The 19,661-nt window shown below is 58.1% G+C and overlaps 2 protein-coding genes across 3 annotated transcripts; both read right to left on the reverse strand.

The window, feature by feature from the left end:
* Positions 1 to 3,589: 3,589 nt before the first annotated feature.
* Positions 3,590 to 14,277, reverse strand: SCARF1 (scavenger receptor class F member 1). The gene is made up of 10 exons (XM_031967784.1): positions 14,054 to 14,277; positions 13,260 to 13,364; positions 11,907 to 12,432; positions 10,303 to 10,521; positions 9,789 to 9,917; positions 9,598 to 9,701; positions 6,751 to 6,871; positions 4,952 to 5,073; positions 4,727 to 4,873; positions 3,590 to 4,470 (listed from the first exon to the last, which is right to left on the reverse strand). The coding sequence occupies exons 1-10, from the start codon at positions 14,223 to 14,225 to the stop codon at positions 3,632 to 3,634; spliced, it is 2,484 nt and encodes an 827-aa protein (XP_031823644.1). The 5' UTR covers positions 14,226 to 14,277; the 3' UTR covers positions 3,590 to 3,631.
* A 2,226-nt stretch (positions 14,278 to 16,503) lies between these two features.
* RILP (Rab interacting lysosomal protein) lies at positions 16,504 to 19,414 on the reverse strand. Of its 2 annotated transcripts, none has more exons than XM_031967789.1 (7): positions 19,017 to 19,414; positions 18,830 to 18,936; positions 18,632 to 18,778; positions 18,317 to 18,444; positions 17,774 to 17,896; positions 17,077 to 17,196; positions 16,504 to 16,753 (listed from the first exon to the last, which is right to left on the reverse strand). In XM_031967789.1, the coding sequence occupies exons 1-7, from the start codon at positions 19,303 to 19,305 to the stop codon at positions 16,612 to 16,614; spliced, it is 1,056 nt and encodes a 351-aa protein (XP_031823649.1). In that variant the 5' UTR covers positions 19,306 to 19,414; the 3' UTR covers positions 16,504 to 16,611. The 2 variants fall into 2 exon arrangements, with proteins under 2 accessions (XP_031823649.1, XP_031823648.1); XM_031967788.1 differs by having other exon boundaries at positions 18,305 to 18,444; positions 19,017 to 19,413.
* Positions 19,415 to 19,661: the final 247 nt, after the last annotated feature.

Consider the following 19,661-nt stretch of genomic DNA (forward strand, 5'->3'; position numbering starts at 1 on the left):
GCTCCCGGCCCGGCGCCTCGAGCCCGGGGGCTCCCGTTATCCCGGCGTCGCGTTCCCTCCCGGTCCCCGCCTTGCTCGTCCCTCCGCCCGGCCTCCGATCCCCTCCCGCCGCCTGCCGATGCTCCCGCTCCCGCCCCGGGGCCCCCGGGCCGAAACCCCCTGCCCCTCGGCGCGGCTCACCCGGCTCCCGCCCGGTGCGTGTCGGGCCCGCCCGGAGCCTTTTCTGCCCCCCTTTTATTCCAGCCCTTTTATTCCGACCCCGAGAGGAAAACACTGCCGCGCGCTGATTGGCGCAGACGGCGCTGGAAACAGGCAGCGACCAATCAGCAGCCGCCCGCCCGGCAGCGAGCACGAGCCGGTTCCGGCCGGACCGAGAGACAAACAAGAGAGCTTCGGGGAGGGGGAGGGAGCGGACCGGGAGGGGAGGGGGAGCGGGACCCCGGGCTCCTCCTCGCCCCGCCCCGCCCGGCCCACCCAGCCTGGAGGCTCCCCTCGGCCCGGCTGGGGCTCTGCCGCGGCCGCCGCACCCCCCTCAGAGCCGTGACCCCCTGAGGCACGGCCTGAAGCCCCGGACGCCCGCCCCTCCCCGGGCTGTCCTCGCCGCGTCCGCCCCGTCATCCCGCCTCAACCCCGCTGCTCCCCGAGCTGCTGCCCCCCTTCCGTGCCTGACCTCCGAACGGGCCCTTCCCCGGGGCTCTCCTCCCCGAGCCCCAGCTCTGCCCCCCGAGGGCGCCCAGCTTTGTCCCCCACCCGTGTGCCTCCTCGCCCTCGCGATCCGCCCCCGTGGCTCCCCTCCCTCCCCCAGCCCTCCCCATGCCCCCCATGCCCCCGGAGCTGCACGCCCTCCCCGGGCCGTCCCCGTCCCTGCCTGGCCCCAGATGTGTCCCCCGGGGCACCCTGTCACACCCCAGCGCCCCCCAGATGTGCGCTCCGCGCCGTCTCCCTCGCTGCCCCTTCCCCGCCCTGACCCCCGGCGCGCTCTCCATGCCGTCCCCACCCGCCCCAGCAGCTGTGCGCTCCCGGCACCCTCCCCTCCGCGTCTGTCTCCCTCATGCTCTCCCAGCTGTGCTCTCCCTTCTCGTACCCTCCCTCCCCAGCTATGTCCTTCTGGCCCTGCGCTGTGGGCTGTCCCCCCCTGCAGCCCCCCGGTCCTGCCGCGGGCTTCCGTCCTTTGGGTCCTGATCCGTATTCTCCCCCCTCATCCCCCACCCCATGCTCCCTTCTACTGCCCCCCGTCCGACATTCCGCCCTCCCGCCCCAACGCAAACTGGCAGGACCAGGTTGCATCCTCTTGCTGGTTTTTCTGCAGCCTGAAGTTGACGTCTCTCTCTCTCTCTCTCTCTCTCTCTCTCTCTCTCTCTCTCTCTCTCTCTCTCTCTCTCTTTCTCCCTCCCTCCCTCCCTCACTCTCTCTCTCTCTGTTCCTCTGTGTGTTTCTGTTTCTCTTTCTCTCTTTTTTGCTCTCTCTTCTCTCTTTCTCTCTGTTTCTCTGTTTCTCTGTGTTTCTGTTTCTCTCCTCTCTTCTCTCTTTCTCTCTCTGTCTCTGTCTCTCTGTCTCTCTCTGTCTGTCTCTGTCTCTGTCTCTCTTCTCTCTCTCTCTCTGTCTCTCTCTCTGTCTCTCTCTGTCTCTCTCTCTCTCTCTCTTCTCTGTCTCTCTCTCTCTTGTCTCTCTCTCTCTCTGTCTCTGTCTCTCTCTCTCTGTCTCTGTCTCTCTGTCTCTCTCTGTCTCTGTCTCTGTCTCTGTCTCTCTGTCTCTCTCTCTCTGTCTCTGTCTCTGTCTCTCTGTCTCTCACACACACACACACACACACACACACACACACTCACACCTGTCTCCTCCTGTCCACCTCCCTCTCTAGTTCAGTTCTTTCTGTCAAGCTCAGTTTTCAGTCTCTGAGCTCTTCTGTCCCCCAAGGGTGTGTCTCCTCCAGGGCTGTTGTGGCTCCTTCCAGGACTTGCCCCAGAGCAGGGTCCCTGCCCTTCTGGGTGCCGCCAAGGTCAGTAGGATGCCGGGAGCAGACCTCCTACGGGGCAGCCTGGGCTGGAGATGGCAGCTGTGGGCCCAGCCCTGGGAGCCAGATGGACAGGAGCCTGGCTCCCAGGGTTGAGGAATCAAGCCTCCAGCTGAGACTTTAGCGGCTTGAGTTTAGCCGCCCCACTTGGGCCCAGCTCAGATCTAATCCGCCGGCTAGGCCGAGAAAAGGCTCTGGGGGCCTTTTGCTGTTGTCCCTCTATCATCACAGGGGGTACTGGCCAGGAACTCTCCCTCCTGGGGCACCCTAAGGAGAACAACCCCCCTTCTACCTCTGCTCCTGAGGCCAACATGCTCCCTCTGCTGGATAGATGCCCATCTCACAGCGCTGCTCTCATCCTCCCCAGAGCCAGGAGCACAGTGGGGGCCTGGGGCTGAAGGGGAAATGTGGAGAGCAGAGGCAAAGTCAGGCTTGTGGGAAGAGGCAGCCCCTGCGAGCCCCAAAGCCATTTTTAGCTACTCAACCAAAGAGCCCTGAGTTTGGGCCATGACTTCGTGTGTCAGGGTGGAGTTAGGAAGACCCTAATTAATGCTGCCCCAGATGCTTGCTAGCTGTGTGACCCTAGAAAAGTCCCTGCACCTCCCAGCCTTGTTTCATCATCTGTAAAATGGGGATAACTGCACCTGCTTCAGAGGGTTATAAAGATCAAATGAAGTAATATGTGAGTGTGAGTAAAGCACTTTGCAAACCCCGTTGAATGCCGGCCATTATTCTTATAATTGTTCAGTCCCATGCCATTCCCAGTGGTGACTGAGAGACAGAGCTGGAGCAACATATGGGCAAACCTGGAAACCTCCAGAGGCTCCAGGCTGCTCACTGACTCAAGTCCAGATTGCTGGGCCCAGCTTCCAAAGGTCTCCGGCCTCTCCTGCCAACCTCATTCCCCGGTTGGGCATCTTTGCCAGCACTCGTGCCGTCCCCCAGTTCTGCCTGTGGTGATGGAGGATGGCAGGGATGGTGTCCTGGAGCCGTTCACTTGGAAGCAGAAAACTCGGGGCCGGGTTCTGGCCCTGGTCCTGGTTGTTGGACCGCAGGCAAATCGGGGAATCTCGCTGCCTTCTAAAATGACCTTGAAAGCCCCTTCCACTTGGAAATCCATGATCCTGGCCATCCTCCCCTTGGAAGGGCAGCTGAAACACACTGCTTTCTCCAGCCAATCTCTCACCCTGTGGATTTGCTTTTTTGCTCCTTGGACCAGGTCTCCTCCATTTCTGTGTTCTAGGTTTCTAGTCCCCATTTCTCGACCCGCCTCCTCTCATACTCCTCCGCCTCCACCTCGACCATCCCCAGCGCCTTACCCCTCAATAACGGCTATTTGGAGGATGAGCGAAGGCAGAAAGGAAGGAATCCTTTTCTGTTTGTTTTTCTGGGGGAATTCCAGAGGGAGGGATACAGCTTGCCTGGCTCCCCAACGTGGTTATGGCAAGCTCATTGGGCAGAGATCCGGAGCCGACTCCAGAAAGAAAAGGAGAGGACTCCAGCGTTGGCTCAGCCCCGTAGCCTTTTATTAGGGCGGAAGTATGCCCACTTGGCCCAGTTCTGCTGTCGAGTCCCTTTCCCAGCCTCCCCTCCCCACCCCCCCATTCTCCCACGGAGACCTCAGGAATTCGAGGTGCCAGAGCCAGGTTTGACATTCTCATACTGGGGCTCCTCCTCAACCTCCTTTTCAGCCTCCTCCAGCTCAGAAAGCGCATCCCCTGTGGCTGCTTGCGTGGTGCCCCCCGGGCTCTTGGCGCCATCATCCCCCAACTCTTCGGTGGTCTCCTGGCTGCCTTCACCGGGTGCGGGCGTCTCACACAGCTCCAGGCACCGAGGTGAGTCAGGGCTGGGAGTGGGAGAGGGGACCAGGGTGCCCTTATCCCGGCTCAGGGCCCGGCGAGGAGGCTTGGGAATGCCACCCTTGGTCTTGGCCTCCGCCCGGCCCTTCTGGAAACTGCCAAAGCGTCGCAGGACCGCCCGCACGGGCCCCTCGGCTCCCTTGGGAGTCCCTGCTAACATGTAGATGGTGGTCACGGGGCCTGCGCTCCCCCTGTTACCGCTCTCGATGGCCTCTACCCTCTGGGCCACAGTCCTGCCCCCGAGAGGAAGCCTCCGGTGGTCAGCAGACGCATCCCCCTGAGCAGCAGCAGTGCTGGGAGGCTCTTGGGAACCAGACTGAGGGTCCTCTGGTTCCGGAGCACCCGGAGGCCCCTCAGCCTCCTGCCCCTCAGCTTGGGCCTGGGCTGGCCGGGATAGCCGCTTGGGCTTCCTCGAGGGGCTGGCCAGCTCCCCAGAGTCCTGGGAGTTCTGGGGCCCGAACTTGGTTCCTTCAGCAAAGGAGACGGATGGCCGCTTGGCTCGGGCCAGGCTGGAAGTTCGAGGGATGGCAAAAGGCGTGGAAGGCTCATCTGGTGCAGAGAGACCTTTTCCGGCCTCACGGGCCTCTCGCAGTTCCTCATCTGTGAAAGGATGATGGCTAAGGGAGGAAGGAAGCGAGACCCGGACCCCAGCCCCCTCTACCCCCAACGGCCTCTTTTCCCTGCTTCTCCTACCCCCCAGTTTCTTTCCCCATCACACGTTAGAGAATTATGTCCCAACCTCAAGCTTAACACAGGCCTTGGAGAAGGGGAGGAGAAGAAACTAAGGGTGAAAGGGGTGGAGGGAGGGTGGGCCGAGCCGGGGGCTAGGTGGGCAGGGGGCTTAGGAGGGCCATACCTTGTGGGGGGGGTACGCAGTAAGCTGGCCCCTCATCCTCTTCCCCAGAGTCGGGGTCGGAGGAGAAGGAGTCATCAGAGGCCCAGCCAGCAGACGGGGGCTCAATGAAGCTGTGATTGAAGGGGATCTCGGCATCGTGGTGGGACACTGTGGGGAGAGCCAGATGAGCAGGCCAGTGTGGAGCACCTTCCCCCCCAACACTCCCCGCCCCCGGGGCCCTCCTACCTGTGACCCGGGGCAGTTTGTGATTGCTGAGAGAGCCACAGGGCAGCGCTGAGCCCAGGCTGCTCAGAGCCCCCCTGACCTGCAGCTTGACTCGAGACACAGCAGCCCCGTCCCTGGCCGGCCTGAGGAGAGAGAGAGGAAGGTCGGACGGAGACGGCCCGGCTGGGAGCAGTCCTGGAAAACGACTTTCCCTCCCTCCCAATAACTCGCAGACTCCGTTCGGGAAAGCTCTTATCCTTTCCCTCCTATGCTCAAAAACATTCAATGGCTCCCACTCCTTTTGGGAGGAAGCCCCAGCTTTCTTGCCATTCAAAGCTTTCCCAGCCTCACCCCCAGGGTCTCCCCAGAGGAAGCCGGTCCAGCTCTGAACCTTTATGCTGTCCCTGCCTCCCACCAGTCAGGCCCCCTCCGTGATCAGAAGCTCTCTGTCTGTCTGGGCTCCCAGGGGGCTTTGCTGACACCCGCGCCAACTTGTCCTACTCTGGCATCCAGGACAGGGAAGGAATTTTCCTCCCTCTAGTCCTTCTCTGGCTCTTCTTCTTCTATTAGGCTTAAAGCCCCTGGAAGCGGCCTGGCTTCCTATGTCCTTGTGTCTCCTTCGGGGCTTCTCTGGCCTGAACCATAAATGGGAATCCGAGAAATGGGTTGGGAGAGCTGGGCTCTGGTTCTAGCTCCAGCCAGAACTGGGCTGTATGACCTTGGACAGGTCACATGCCCTTTATCTGTAACGGAGCAAATGACTCTGGCCTCCCTCGCAGGGTTTGGGGAAGCTTAAACGGCAGACTAGATCAAATCCTGTCTTGGGAAAGGAATAAGCCTCATTCTCCAAGTTCCATGACACCTAAGTGTGCTCACTTAGCCTTGGGCCTTCCTCTTCTCTCACAGTATCACCTAGAGCGATAGCTAGAGTTGGAAATCTCAGAGTCCATCTAGCCTAACTCCCCCTCGCTTTACAGGTGGGGAAACTGAGGCACAAGGCCATGACCCGACTTGGGGAAATGAGCCCCAGAGGGAGAGTTTGGACTCCTGTCATTGGCTTTTACTCTACCAATTCTTCCCTGGAAATCCCTGTCCTTAGCTAACAGTTATTTGGTTAGGTGGCAGTTCTTTCTGAGCCTCAGTTTCTCATCTGTAAAATGGAGAAAGTCTTAATGATAGTCCTTTCTTATCTCACTGGACAAGAGTGAGCAAAGTGCTCCATCCAAGTTAAAATGCTCCTATTGCTCCCTAAAGCCAATGGAGAGGATTTCTAATCTTTCTCTTCTCTGGGAGAGTCTGGGGTTTTGCCCCTCCCTCTGCCCAGGGGCTTCTGGCTGGGCCTATCGGGCTAGAGCACCCACCCCAGAGCACCGGATCCAATCCCCGAGCCTCCTTTCATGCTGGTACTGAGGGCTCTCGAATCCAGGCACTTTGCTTTGGGAAGGGAGAGGGAACCCTCCCTGTAAGCTCTACAAGGGGCTCCATCTTCCCCTTCCCAGGGAGCTGGGAGCTTCTGTTCCTTAAGTAAGGAAGGCAGGCAGAGTCTTAGAGAGCCCCCTGGAAGGGCCTTTGGGTGAGATCTGGGACGTTCTCTCGGGTCCCTCAATCTCTTCCCCAGAGTCAGGGAATTCTCGGGCTCCTAACGGGGCTGTTCCTTACTCTGTATTGTCTGGCTTCTATTCTCCTCTTTATACTCTTTTCTCATTTCCTTTCCCAGGATCCGGGATCCTGACCAGCCTCTCCCTCCTGCAGGGCCCTCCCCCACCCAGGTGCACCCTGAGCCCTGACAGTGATCAACCCTGGGGGTCTGTGCACAAGACCTGTCCTTGGGGTCGGGCTGAGCCGCCCAGCAGCAGCAGGAGACGCAGGCCACGACAGCCAGCAGCAGCAGCAGCAGCGGGACCAGGAGGCCGGCCAGGAGGGCACCCTGGCCCTGGAGCCCTTTGGGGAAGAAGATACCGTTGGGGAGGGGGAAGGGGGCGAATCTGTGAGGTCTCTAACTCTCTAATCTGGCAGCCTCTGACTCCTGCCCTTTGGTTTCCCTTCGGGTCCCTAGTCACACCTGTCCCCCTACCACTCCTAGAGAGCAAGGGGACTCCAGTTTCTTGCCCTCCCCCTTTATCCCTTCCCTTAATCCCAATTAAAGACCCAGAATTTCATAAATACAGGGAATCCTGTCCCCAGGGCAAATTGCCTCTTTAGGACTGAATATCTGCCTGTGATACCGAGCTTTCACAAAAAGAATTCAGCTGGGGTGGAGCTGTTATCTCATTTGACCCTCACCATCCCCTGGGAGCAAGGTGCTTTTATTCCCATTTTACAGACTAGTCGAGTCTCCTTTTACCACTAATTAGTCTGGCTAATTCTCTGCAGTAGAAAGTCTTGTAAATGCCCTTAAATTCTAGCACCCTATAGCAAAGCCCCAGTTGCCCCACTCTAGTTATTGATGAGAGTCTGGGCTCAAAGCCTTGAAAATGTGGGTACCTTCCACACACCGGAGGGGGGAACTTTAATCCTTCCCCTTTTAGAAGATTTCCCCCTAGAAATGGGACTCATTATGGGGGGGAGAAGAATATAGCAAGTCTACTCTTCTGTTCTAGAACCTACTCATTTTCTTCAAATTTCACCGCCTCCAGCGCCTTCTCTGACTGCTCTACACCAAATAAATTCTTTTTCCTCCTGAATTCCTATATAGGGCCTACAATTTATATATACTATTAAGATATATATATATTCCCCCCCTGAGGTGTGAAGAGTAAATAGTAAATATCTGAGGTGGGATTTGGATCCAAATCTTCAGACCTCAGGGAAAATCCCACCCTCTGCAAGATGCCTCTCCAATTACTCCTTTTTTTCCCCCTGAGGCAATTGAGGTTAAGTGACTTGCCCAGGGTCACACAGAGATCAGATTTGAACTGGGGTCCTCCTGACATCAGGAGGGCCGGTGCTCCTGCACCACCTAACTGCCCCTTCCAAATACTCCTTAAAGTCAATGTTCCTTCTGAATCCTTTGGGGCCATCTCCAATTTATCCTGTATGGAACTTCTTGGTACATAGTTGTTTGCATGTTGTCTCCCTTCCCACCCACATTAAACCGCACTCCTTGAGAGCAGGAGATATTTTTGTTTTTCTTTGAATCCCCAGCACTTCGTACACAGTAGATGTTTAATAAATGCTCATTGACTTGCCTTGACTTCGTGATTCCAAGTCAGTCTATTCAGTGCATTAGAGATTGTCAAATGGACCCTTTATAATCTTAAAAAAAATGAGAGAGCCCAAAAGCTTTCACTTATAGGATAATTATATCTGAAAGGGATGATGGTAAATATTTAACAACCAGCTCTCTGAATATGAGTATCCACTTTTTAAGTTTCATTTGCATAATCAACACTTTCTCCATCACTTTCCTAAGTCTAGACAATAAAGACAACAAATCCAGGCCCGTTTTACTGTAGCCTTTGCTTATTTCTGAGATGTACATGCTCGACTTGAAAATTGAACAAATGGCTCTTGAGAGCCAGTGGGAGCTAGTTCCAGCATGCTCCTGTATAACATATGTCCCTCTTTGCTGTATTAGGAATATAGAAGTCATAGTGTTGTTCTAAAGATAGTTTTGACATCACAGACCCCCCGAAAGGGCCTTGGAGGTGCCCAGGATCCCAGAGCACCCTTTGAGAACCAGGCTGCCTCCCTGCCACAGTTTACTCTTCAATTCGAGACTGTTTCTACTGATGCTGTCATTGCTCTGTAAGATCATGTGGGACGGGGACAGTAATTCCTACAGCATTTGACAGGGGAAGGGCAGTGTGACCTAATGGGTAGGATATAGTATTTGAAGATTCTGAATCTTCAGATACTTCACTGGGTGTGTGTCCGCTAAACTTTTCTGAGACTCAGTTCCCTCATCTGCAAAATGGGGTTGATAGTAGTCACCTTCCAGGATCCAGTGAGGATCCTGTGAGAACATTTCCATAAAAGGTTTCTGTCAGCTTCAACGGGTGATATAAATTGCCCTCCTTCCCTGGGCCCCGGCCAGCACAAAACTGGGATGCATAAGAGCTAGAAGGAATCCAAGAGTTCATCTAGTCCGATCCGTACCTTCTGCTTTACAGAGGAGGAAACCGAGGCATAAAAAAGGCATTGACTCCCCTAGGGTCATCCAGGAAGGACCTGGACATAATATAATTCTAGCATGATATAAGTATTAGAGCTTGGCCCACACGGACCAGCAGAAAGGGTCCCAGTGTTGGAATTATGGGACCTCGATTCAGTTTCCCCTCAGGCCCATCATGCTTCCTTCCCTGGCCTAGCTGGTTCTGAGGTCCCCCCAGCTCCGAGAAGTAAATGCTCCCCTAGACAAGGGAAGTGGGTCTGACGTCACATGTCTGGTTATGAAGCGCTTCTCGGAAGTGGCTAAGGTATCACAGGGAGAATTGTGGACTTACAGAAAGTCCTATATTAGACTTTTATTAATTGTGTGATCCTGAGTGAATCTTACCTCTCTTTGCCTCAGTTTCTCCATCTGCAAAATGGGGCTAATAATAGCACCTCCTCCCCAAGGTTGTGAAAATCCCAGAGTCCTACATAAATGCTAGCTACTGTTACTCCTCCCAGCTCTTGAAAAGAAGGCTGACCGCTCTTTTTTCCCTTCCTCCTGCCAGTCTTACCGAGTTCACAGGCCCCAGAGGCAGGGTGGCAGGGCCCCTCTGGGCACGGGCAGGGGGAAGAACAGTTGACTCCGTAGAAGCCGAGGGGGCAGGAGGCATTGCAGCTGTAGAGGAAGAGGAGGAAGGAGCTTTCAGATGGGCAGCCAGAGAGGACATCTAGGGGCCCGGCTCCCCTGTCCTGCTCTTCTCACCTGGGCCCCCAGTAGCCCAATCTGCAGATACAATCTCCAGTCACAGCATCGCAGGTGCCCTCGACACAGGGTGGGCACAGTGACCCACAGGCCTCCCCAAAGGTGCCGGGAGCGCAGGGCTCTTCACACCTGGAGAGAGATGGGACCCCAAGGTCAGAGAGCGAGAGCTGGGGGCGTCTCAGAGGCCTTCGGCTTCCACCCTTTTACAGATGAGGAAACTGAGGCAGAGATAAAACTAAAGTTACTTGCCAAAGGTCACATAGCCATTAACTATCTGAGACAGGACTTGAACTCAGGCTTTCCTAACTCCAAGGCTAGCCCTCCATCTACTCAACCAAAGCCCCTCCATGTGCCCCACTTCTCTCAATCCTTGGGTGATTCAATCCGCTCCATTACAGGGAAGTGGGGGACAGCGGAGATGAAGGGGGGACTCCCTCAGGAGGAAGTTGTCAGACGACCCACATTTGGTCCCGTCCTGCCCAGTCTTAGGGGCATCTATAAGGGCATCTCTTACCTGGGCCCTGTCAGGCCTGGGTCACAGTGTTGGCAGTGCCCACTCTCTGGCTGGCAAGCCTCGCCTTGCCGACACTGGGGGCAGAGCTGCCCACACTTCTCCCCGTGGGTGCCCGGTGGGCACGGCTGATCGCACTGGGTTCCATTCCAGCCGGGCTCGCAGGCCAGACAGGCCCCCGTATCAGGAGAGCAGGGCTGGTTGTGTCTGCAGTGGCCACAGCTGGGGGGCAGAGGAGGGAGAGAGGGAAGGGGGGAATTGTAGATGTAGGAGATTCCCCAGCCTGCCCTGCTTCGCAGGCCCCTCACTGCCCTGCACAAGCCAGTCTGCTCCTGCCCTGCCCCAGTCCCACCCTCTCACCCTTCCTGGCTGCCCGCCACTGGGGCATACCCCATTAAATCACAGTGCATGAATGCTAAGGAAGTAAAATCTCTTGTGCCGTAAGAAATGACAAACGGGATGCTCTTCAGAGGCGTAAACCGAGGTGAGAACGGGCAAAGCCCGAAGAAACATTTATACGATAAACACAATGAAACCCGCAGATCTCAGAAGTCACAAGGGCTGCCCAGTCAGCCAGGCCCCGTCTAACAGATGGAAGTCAAGGGAAAGCTCGCTTGGGGACGAGACCAATAGGAGAATTCGTTCTGTTTGAGCATTTGTTGCAAGAACGGTTGTTTTTTGAGGAAGGAGAGAAACTAAATGCTTGTTGACTGGAAAAATAAAAGATCTTGGGAGAAGGATCCCAGGGATTAGAGAAGCTGAAACGAGATTTTGTTTGGAAATGAGCTTGGATGGAAGGAACAAATTGCTAATTAATCTCAAAAACGGAGGAAGAACCTGGCGGAGTCTTTCTGGGACACAAATGTTGTCCTAATACCTGACCCAGCGAGAGAAAACACCGAAAGCGAATAGATTGATGTTCACTGTCATTTCTATTAAAATATTCCTTTCTTTTTCTTTTTAAAGTAGTCATTCAGCCAGCATCCTCCGACAGTGAGAGGAAGCTCGCTACCTGTCGGGATGTCCACGTCCTTTTCCAGGGGTCCTCAAACTTTTTAAATAGGGGGCCAGTTCACTGTCCCTCAGACTGTTGGAGGGCCGGACTCTAGTAAAAACAAAAACTTAGTTTTGTGGGCCTTTAAATAAAGAAACTTCCCAGCCCTGGGTAGGGGGATAAACTCCTCAGCTGCCGCATCTGGCCCGCGGGCCGTAGTTTGAGGACCCCTGCTTTAGACAAACCATCCTTAAATCTTTTCCCAAATGAAGCTTCTCTCTCTGTCCCCGATCTCTCCTCAATAAGAATTTCTTAAACGCGTTATGGGCCAAACACTGCGCTAAGGGAACGAACGAAAGGCCGAAGTCTGTCTCTGCCATTAAGAAACTAGCTGTACTAGAGCGGGGGGCAATGTGCAAAGCGCTAAGTGCTAAAATAATCCCAGACATTTCAGGCAAAGCTCTGGTGGTGCGGGAACAGGCGAGTCCGGTTGCTGGGGCCTGGCCCCTTTGTGTCCCTTCTTTCCTCCTCTCCCACCCCTCTGACCTCCTCCCCTGCTCTCGATCCTCCCCCTGCTCTCGGTGCTCCTCCCCGAGGTCCCCCTCCCACTCACCTGCTCTGGCACTGGACCCCGTAGCGGCCCACGGGGCAGGGCTGCTCGCAGAAGGCGCCCTGGTAGCCGGGGTGGCAGGCGCAGTGCCCGCTGGCGGGGTCGCAGTGGCCGTGCCGGCAGGTGCAGCGCTGCTGGCACTCGGAGCCCCACCAGCCGGTGCGGCAGACGCAGCGGCCCGTGCCCTGCTCGCAGGGGGAGTGATGGCAGGAGCAGCGGAAGCTGCAGCGCCGGCCCCACCAGCCTGGTTCGCAGCGGCAGGCCCCGGTGCCCTGGTCGCAGCCCAGAGAGGAGGAGCTGCACTGGCAGGCCTTGCGGCACGTGGCCGTCCACCAGCCGGGCTCGCAGCGGCAGGCCCCGGTCAGCGGGTTGCAGTGCCCGTGGGGGCCGCACGGACACGGGAACTGGCAGTTGGTGCCCCAGCGGTCACTGTTGCAGGTGCAGTGGCCGGTGGCGGCATCGCACTGCCCGTGGGGGTGGCAGGGGCAGTTCTCCCGGCAGTCGGGGCCCCAGTACTGGCCCGGGCAGCCTAGGACAGAGACGGGCCTGGGTCAGGCAGAGCGGGGGGAGGAGGGAGAAGGGGGGCATACCGACCCCCAGGGCCCTGGGAGTCACGTGATCACAGGAGCAGAAGGGACCCCGGCTTAGCCAGGCCAGTCCCGTCCTTTAACAGACAAGGAAACTGAGGCCGGAGAGGGTAGTTTCTGAGGGAAGAGATCCGAGGCCCTTCAGCCCAAGGCCCTTCTGGCGCCCAGCCCCGGCTCTCCTGCAGCCAGCTCTCTTCCCTCCCGAAGCTTCACGGCGCCCACCCCTCACCACCATCGCCCTCCATTTCACAGCGGGGGAACCCGACCCAGGCAGCCAGACTGCCCTGCCCGCCGCCCAAAGCAGCCGAGGAAGGCCGAGAACGGCCGGGCGGTTTCTGGGCCGCTGCCGCCTGGGACCAGCGCCCGTCCCAGCCACGATCTCTCCGCGGAGGATTCCCCTTCTCCTGGAAGGAGAGCCCGTGTCTGCCCCGTCCCCCAGGAAGGAGCGGGAATGTCTGTCACCCCAAGCTCAGCACGGACCTGCGGGATCCTGGGCCAGAACAGCTGCCATTTCCCTCCTGGGCCTTCCCTCTCCAGGCTGATTCATCGCTGGCACCTTGACCCGTCCCTCCTATCCCCTCCATCCCTGCCTCCCAATTCCTGGTGACTCAGATCTTGAATACCCTCCGAACTATGACCCCTGCTGGTGCTTCCTCCCCCGCCCTTTCTAACCCCTTGGTCTGACCGAGCAGCCCCCCATCCCACCCGGGGTCCGGAGCCCTTGCCCTCTCCCACCCCCTACCCCACCCCGCCCACCCCCGGGACTCACGGGAGCTGCACTGGGCCCCGAAGAAGCCAGGTTTGCATCGGCAGAGTCCAGGTTTCACACACACTTCCTCTTCCCCGCACGATGGGCCCCAGACGGAAGCAGGCCGGCGGGACAAGTGGAGGGAGGTAAAGGGGGGAAAAAACCGGGCCTGAAAGGGGGGGACCTGTTCCCTTACCAGGAGAAATCTTCTCCAGGGGTAAAGCTTGCCGCGGCCCAAGGCCGAACTAAAGGGGTTTGAACCGGGGGCCCTGGGCCAGGGGTGGGGGCAGCCAAAACAAGGGTCCGGAGGGGAATTGGGCGGGGGAAAGGGGATGGGGGGGGCCCCAAAGAAAATTTTCCCAGGGGGTCCCTGGGGAAGGCCGGGCCATTGGCCTGTTGTCCCCTGGGTCCCAAACGGGGGGGTCACAAACAGGGGGAAGGGGCACTTTTTGGGCCTGGGAAGGGAGGGTTTGGGGCCCTTCGGCCTGGTCATCCAGGAAACCCTGGGTCTCCCGGCCAAGAGCCACACATGGCGCCTCCAGTCATTTCCATATTTCCAGCCCCCCACTTATCAGTCTGGTTGTGGGTCTTCACAGAGTAATCTTGAAGCAGACCCCCGATCACTCAGCCCATCACATACACAGGGCCTTCCAAAAACAACTGCAGGTCCCCTTCTCTGCCCCACGGTCAGCAATCCCCCCTCTTCCCACCTTCCCCACTGAGCTCTCCAGGCTCCCTCCCTCCTCCCGATCCCCAACATCATTGCCCCCCTTTGCCCGTTCCCCTCCTCCTCCAGCTCCTTCCCCCACCGACCCCAACACAAGCCTCACTCTCCTCCTGCCAGCACCCTCCCTCCCAGCAGCCCCCGACCCCCGTGCTCCTCCCCACAAACCTTCCGTCTTGGCAGACGTGCCTCCCCAGAGGATCCAGCTCCAGCTCCCCCAAGACCCCCCGAACCCAGAGCAGTAGCAGCGGCCACGGCCCCATAGCGGCCAGTGCTGACTCCGGTCAGTCTAACTCTGCCCCCCCTTCCCGCTCCCATCCCCCTCCTTATTTCCTCCCAAGGCTTTTCCTGAGGAAGCTGCCAACGGGGCCCTCCCTCCCCGGCGTGAGGGGGTGGGAACAATGAAACAGCGGGGTTTCCCTGGGGGGAGGAAGGTGGCGGGACCGGGAGCGCCTCTGGGGGGAGTGGGGGGCTCCCCGAGGAGTCTAAGGCAGGGAGGCTCTGAGGCCTGAGAGAAATAGAAGAGGGAATCTGTTCAATCCAACAGAGGAGTGAAAGAAGGGTAAAGGAAACCCCCTTTTTTCATAAGCTCTTTGAAGGCAGAAACGGACTCGGTTCTGGGCCCATAGTAGGGCCAGGCCTAGTTGGACGGATTCCTTGGACGGCTGGGCGTCTGTGGAGTGGAACATCGCACATGCGGTCAGACTATGGCAGATGTGCTTTCCCTAAGCAGAGTCCTTTTTCTTATTTTTATTTTTGTTTACGAGGAATAGTTCTCTGGATAGGGAGTGAGGGAGGGACACCAAGGGGATGGAAAACCAAAAGGTGCCAAAAATGTTTTAGAAAATTAAGTGAGAGCCCTGAAGTCAGCAGGACCCGAGTTCAAATGTGACCTGAGACCTTCCTAGTTGTGTGACCCTGGGCAAGTCACTTAACCCCAATTACCCAGGGGGAAAAAATGAGCCTGGAAAGATTGCTGCTGAGTGAAGTGAGCAGAGCCAGAATATTGTGCCCAGTAACAGCAAGATTATGTGATGATGAGCTGTGATGGACGGGGCTCTTCTCAACAATGAGGTGATTCAAGGCAATTTCAGGAGACTTGGGATGGAAAATGCCATCCCCAGATGGATCCAGAGAAAATTATGAAGGCTGAGTGGGGATCCAAGCATAATATTTTCACCTTTGTTTTTTATTTGCTTTTTCTTTCTTATGGATTTTCCCCTTTTGGTCTGACTTTTTTTGCATAACATAAATGGAAATGCTTTTGTTTGTTTGTTTGTTTGTTTTTTGGGGGGGTTTCTGGAGGCAATTAGGATTAAGTGACTTGCCCAGGGTCACACAGCTAGGAATGGAAATGTATTTTAAAGATTGCATAGATTTAACCTGTCAGATCGCTGCTTAGGTAGAAAGGGAGAAAAATTGGCTCTTAGCAAAATGAATGCTGATGTATTTCTACCATGTTTAACATATATTGGATTACTTGCCAGCTAGGGGAGGGGAGGAAAATTGGAACACAAGGTTTTGCAAAGACTAATGCTGAAGAATTGTTCACGCATGTGTTGTGAAAAATAAAAAGCTTTAATAAAGGGGGGGGAAAGAAAATGAATGTTGAAAACTATTTTTCTATTTTAAAATACTATTGGGGGAAAAAGTTCAGGAAAATTTTTAAAAATGTTTTTTAATTTAGTGAAGATGTATGGAGGGTGATGTGAGAACTAAGGGAGACGTGAGGCTGGGAGGCACAGAAAAGGAGGCCTGGGGCAGGAAGGGCAATGTTTGGAGAAAAGAAGGGGTATTGATTTTTCTTGTGTAGCAAGGCAACTGTATACATATGTATACAAGTATTGGATTTAACATATACTTAAACATATTTAACATGTATTAGACTACCTCCCATCTGGGGGAGGGGGAGAGGGGAAGGTGGAGAAAAGCTGGAACAGAAGGTTTTGCAAGGGTCAATGCTGAAAAAGTACCCCTGCATATGTTCTGTCAATAAAAAGCTATGATTTAAAAAATTAAAAAGAAAAGAAAAGAAGGGGTATTGAGGAGGACGCTTTTCCTCCCAAGGTAAGAGGGGAAGCATCATGGATGCGGGTGAATGATACGGTGGGAGCCCCTCCCACTATGAGGGAGAGTCTCAGGCCCTTGTTTCTTTCCTCCTCCTTTCCCAGGACACATCCTGTTCCTCCTAGGGACCCTTCCATTCATACTTGGGGGCTAGAGGGGAGGGCGACAGGGGTAGGAACACAAGGAGTGGGGAGTCCGTGATGGGGATGCTCAGAGCAGAAGGGCACTGGACCCAGGGGAGGAAGGAATGAGATCCGTGGGGATGGGTGGCTCCTTCAGCCCAGAAAACTACTAGCTCTGGGTTTTAGGGAAAACTGCAGGACAAATCTGCTTTCAGGTTAATAGTGAGTAACCCCCCGCCCCCACCCCACCAAGTTCTAACATCCATCCTGCCCCTCAACAAAATAGACCAAATAGACACACTTAAATAGGTCCCTGTTTAAGGCCTGAGGCTACAAGAAGTGAAACAACCGCTAGATTAGTCAGTCAGCCAACAGACATTTATTAGGCACTTGCTACATGCCAAGCCTTCAAGGGGTTAGGGATACATTCTACGAGCCAGGGCCTGGTGAGGCTGGGTGGTCACAGGGTGGTCCCAGAGGGCTCGGGGGGAGCTGGGGGCGGCTCCTCTTCCGCCTTCAGCTCCCCCTGGGAGCAGGGGGGCTCCCCAGTGGGCGAGAGTTCCGCAGAGGGCTCTGGGCTCCCCCGATACCAAAGGCTGAAGCTAGGGGAGAGCCAAGAGCTTGTGTCATGAGCAAGGTCACCGGGGGCATCTCAGAAGACATCCGGACCAAGCCCCTCGTGCTACAGGGAAGGACTGAGCCCAAACTCACTCAAGGTCACCCCGAGGAAAGAAATGCACCATGGAATGGGAAACAAGGCAAGAGTGCGGGCAGGGCAGGCAAGCGGGCGGGCAGAGAAATAATGGACCGTTGGGGAGGAAGGCCCCTGAAATTGGAAAACTTTGGGGAGGACAGTCCCAGGGTGGAGAGGAAGGCCCCAAGTGTCCCTCCAGGGGTTATCTCGTTCCCCCCAACCCCAACGTACAAACTCCTGATTCTGGATTCAGGGGGTGCAGGTGGGCCTGCCCCATCCACATCAGAGGGGGGTAGCCATGAGGTCTCTTCATCTCCGTCCTCCTCCTCCTCCTCCTCCTCCTCCCCTTCACTGAGGCAGAAGAGAAAGGCTGGATGAGGGCAAGAGCCCCCTTCCCCCCAGCCCCTCACCCGCGTAAAGGTCTTTGTCCTGCCTCTTTATGAGGGCCCGGGGCTCATCCCTGTAACGCTGTAACACACGAATGGCACAAGTGTTGTGAGGCTCAGTCGTAAATCTGTAAAATGGGTCTAACCCGGCTGGAGAAGGCACTCTGAAAACCAAATCACCCGATATTATCGAAGCGAGCCCGTTTATCGTTAAGGTGTTGCTCCAGGGAAGGAAGATCTACATGCCCCCCTCCCCATCCCTGGAGCAGCCCCCGGCCTGGATCTGGTGGAAGCTGAATCAGGCGGGAGGAACTGGCTCATACTTGGGCCCGTGGCTGGTGGGACCGGGAAGAAGGGAGTTCAAATCCTGCCTTAGACACTGACTAGCTCTGGGCCCCTGAGCAAGAGGGGTAACCCATTTCAGCCTCAGTTTCCTCCTCTGTAAAATGGCTCACAGTGTTCTTGGGAGGAGGAAATGAGATCATTGTAACGGCCTTTGCAAATCTGGGGGAGGCAGCGGGGGCGGGGGCGGGCCGCCTCACCTGCTCCCCGGCTCCTCCGCCGTGCCCAGCATCTTGGCCTTGATCTTCCTCCTCTGTTTGCGCACAGCGGACTTCATGGCGCTCAGCAGGAGCCGCGGGACGCGCCGCTCAGCCAGCAGCTCCCTGCAAGCGGGAGACAGCAGGGCCCCGGCTCTCCAGCCGCTCCCTTCGGGAGGGCGTGGGGGAGAAGCCGCCCCGGGGCCGCCCAGTGCGGGCCCAGGAAAGCCTGGCACTCCTCTGGCTGCCGGTCGGTGCCTCGGGAAGGAGGGAGCCCCGGCTGGGAGAGGGGATCGCCAAGCGGGAGCGGACGGGGGGCGGGGGGAGGGCTGCAGGGGGGCGGGGCGGGGGGGGGCTGGGGGCCCGCTCGGACCCGGGAGACCGCAGGGGGGGGGGGCTGGGGGCCCGCTCGGACCCGGGAGACCGCAGGGGGGCGGGGCGGGGGGGGGGACTAGCAGCCGCTTCTCCCCCGCACAGGGCTCTTTTCTAGGGGCTGGGTGGGGGAGGAGCCCCGCCTGCCCCGCCCCCGCCCACCGATGGTAATACTCGAGCTCCTCCTGCAGCAAGAACACGTTGGCTTTCAGCTCGTTGCGCTCCTGCAGGATCTGGCTGACCTCCTCCCTGCTGAAGCCGTCGGCCTTCCCCGGGCCCCGGGGCTCAGCGCGGGAGCCAGCCTGCGGGGGGGCGGAGAGAAACGGGAGGGTCTCGCCGAGACCCGCCATCCCCGCCGCCTGCCCTCCCCACCCCCGCGGGGTGACGACGGCTGCGCGGGAACTAGCTGGCGGACAGCCGGGAGCGGAGCTGGAGGCCTGGCCCTCTCCCACCCGCGGGCTGGGGAGAAGCGACTGGGGCCACACTCGCCTCCGCGCGCGCCTCGGGCGCTTCCGCGGCCCCGGCCTGGGCCGGCGCTGCCCTCTGAAGCGCTGCCCGCAGCTGGACCTGCACGGCGGCCAGCTTGCCTCGGAGCTCCCCGTTCACCCGCAGGAGTCTCTGCAGCTGCTCCTGCAACTGCGGAGGGGCGGAGATGCGCTGGGCTCGGCTCGGGCCAGCCCCGGTTCCCGCCTCCCCCTCCTGCCCCCGCAGCTGCAGCTCCCGTCTCTGCGCGCGGAGCTGGTCCCGCTGCCGGTCGATCACTTGCTTCAGCTGCCGCAGCAGGAGCCGCTCGTCTGGGGGACAAGGAGCTCGGGCTCAGGGGGCTGCAACGCGCTCCCCCTCCCGCCTGCCCGGCCTCCCGGCGGCCTCTCACCCTGCGGCCCGTCCCGCAGCCGCTCGCGGACGCCCTCGTTCTCGCTCCGCAGCTCCGGCGGGGGTCTCCTCGGGGCCCGGCCTCCCGTGCCCTCTCCCTCCTTTAGCTCGAGGGGCGCCCCCGCCGCCGCCCCCTCCAGCAGCTCCAGCGCCCGCACCACATGGGGCACCAGCCGAGCCACCGTTTCGGACCCGAAGCGGCTGGCGAGCCCCTGCAGCTCGGTGCCCAAGGCCCCGGCCAGCTGGTACACGGACTCCGGGCTGGGCCGGGCCGGCCCCGAAGGCTCCATGCGGGCCCGAGCTCGGCCTGGGGCTGGGGCAGGAGGGCGATCCGCCGGGCCCCTGGAAGCCGAAGACTCCGGAGTTCTGGGAAGAGCCACGGCCCCGCCTCCGGGCTGACAAGGTCAGCCCCCCCCACTTCCAGCCGAGGTCGCAGCGGCCTGGGCCAAGTGTCAGCCCCGGCTCCGCCCCCGCCCTGGGCCGGGGAGGGCCCGGGGACTGGCGGCTAACGGAGGGGAGGGCCCAGAGTCGGGGCCTGCAACCACGGTACAGAAAGTGGGGCAGGAGATCCCCTTCAGGCTTCTGGCCCCGAGCTGCAGAGCAGGGCTCGGGGGTGCCCTCATCACCCTGCCAAGGTGGGGCCATG

This window comes from Sarcophilus harrisii, chromosome 4 (genome assembly GCF_902635505.1).
Source record: "Sarcophilus harrisii chromosome 4, mSarHar1.11, whole genome shotgun sequence".
In the NCBI taxonomy this organism is placed as follows: domain Eukaryota; kingdom Metazoa; phylum Chordata; class Mammalia; order Dasyuromorphia; family Dasyuridae; genus Sarcophilus; species Sarcophilus harrisii.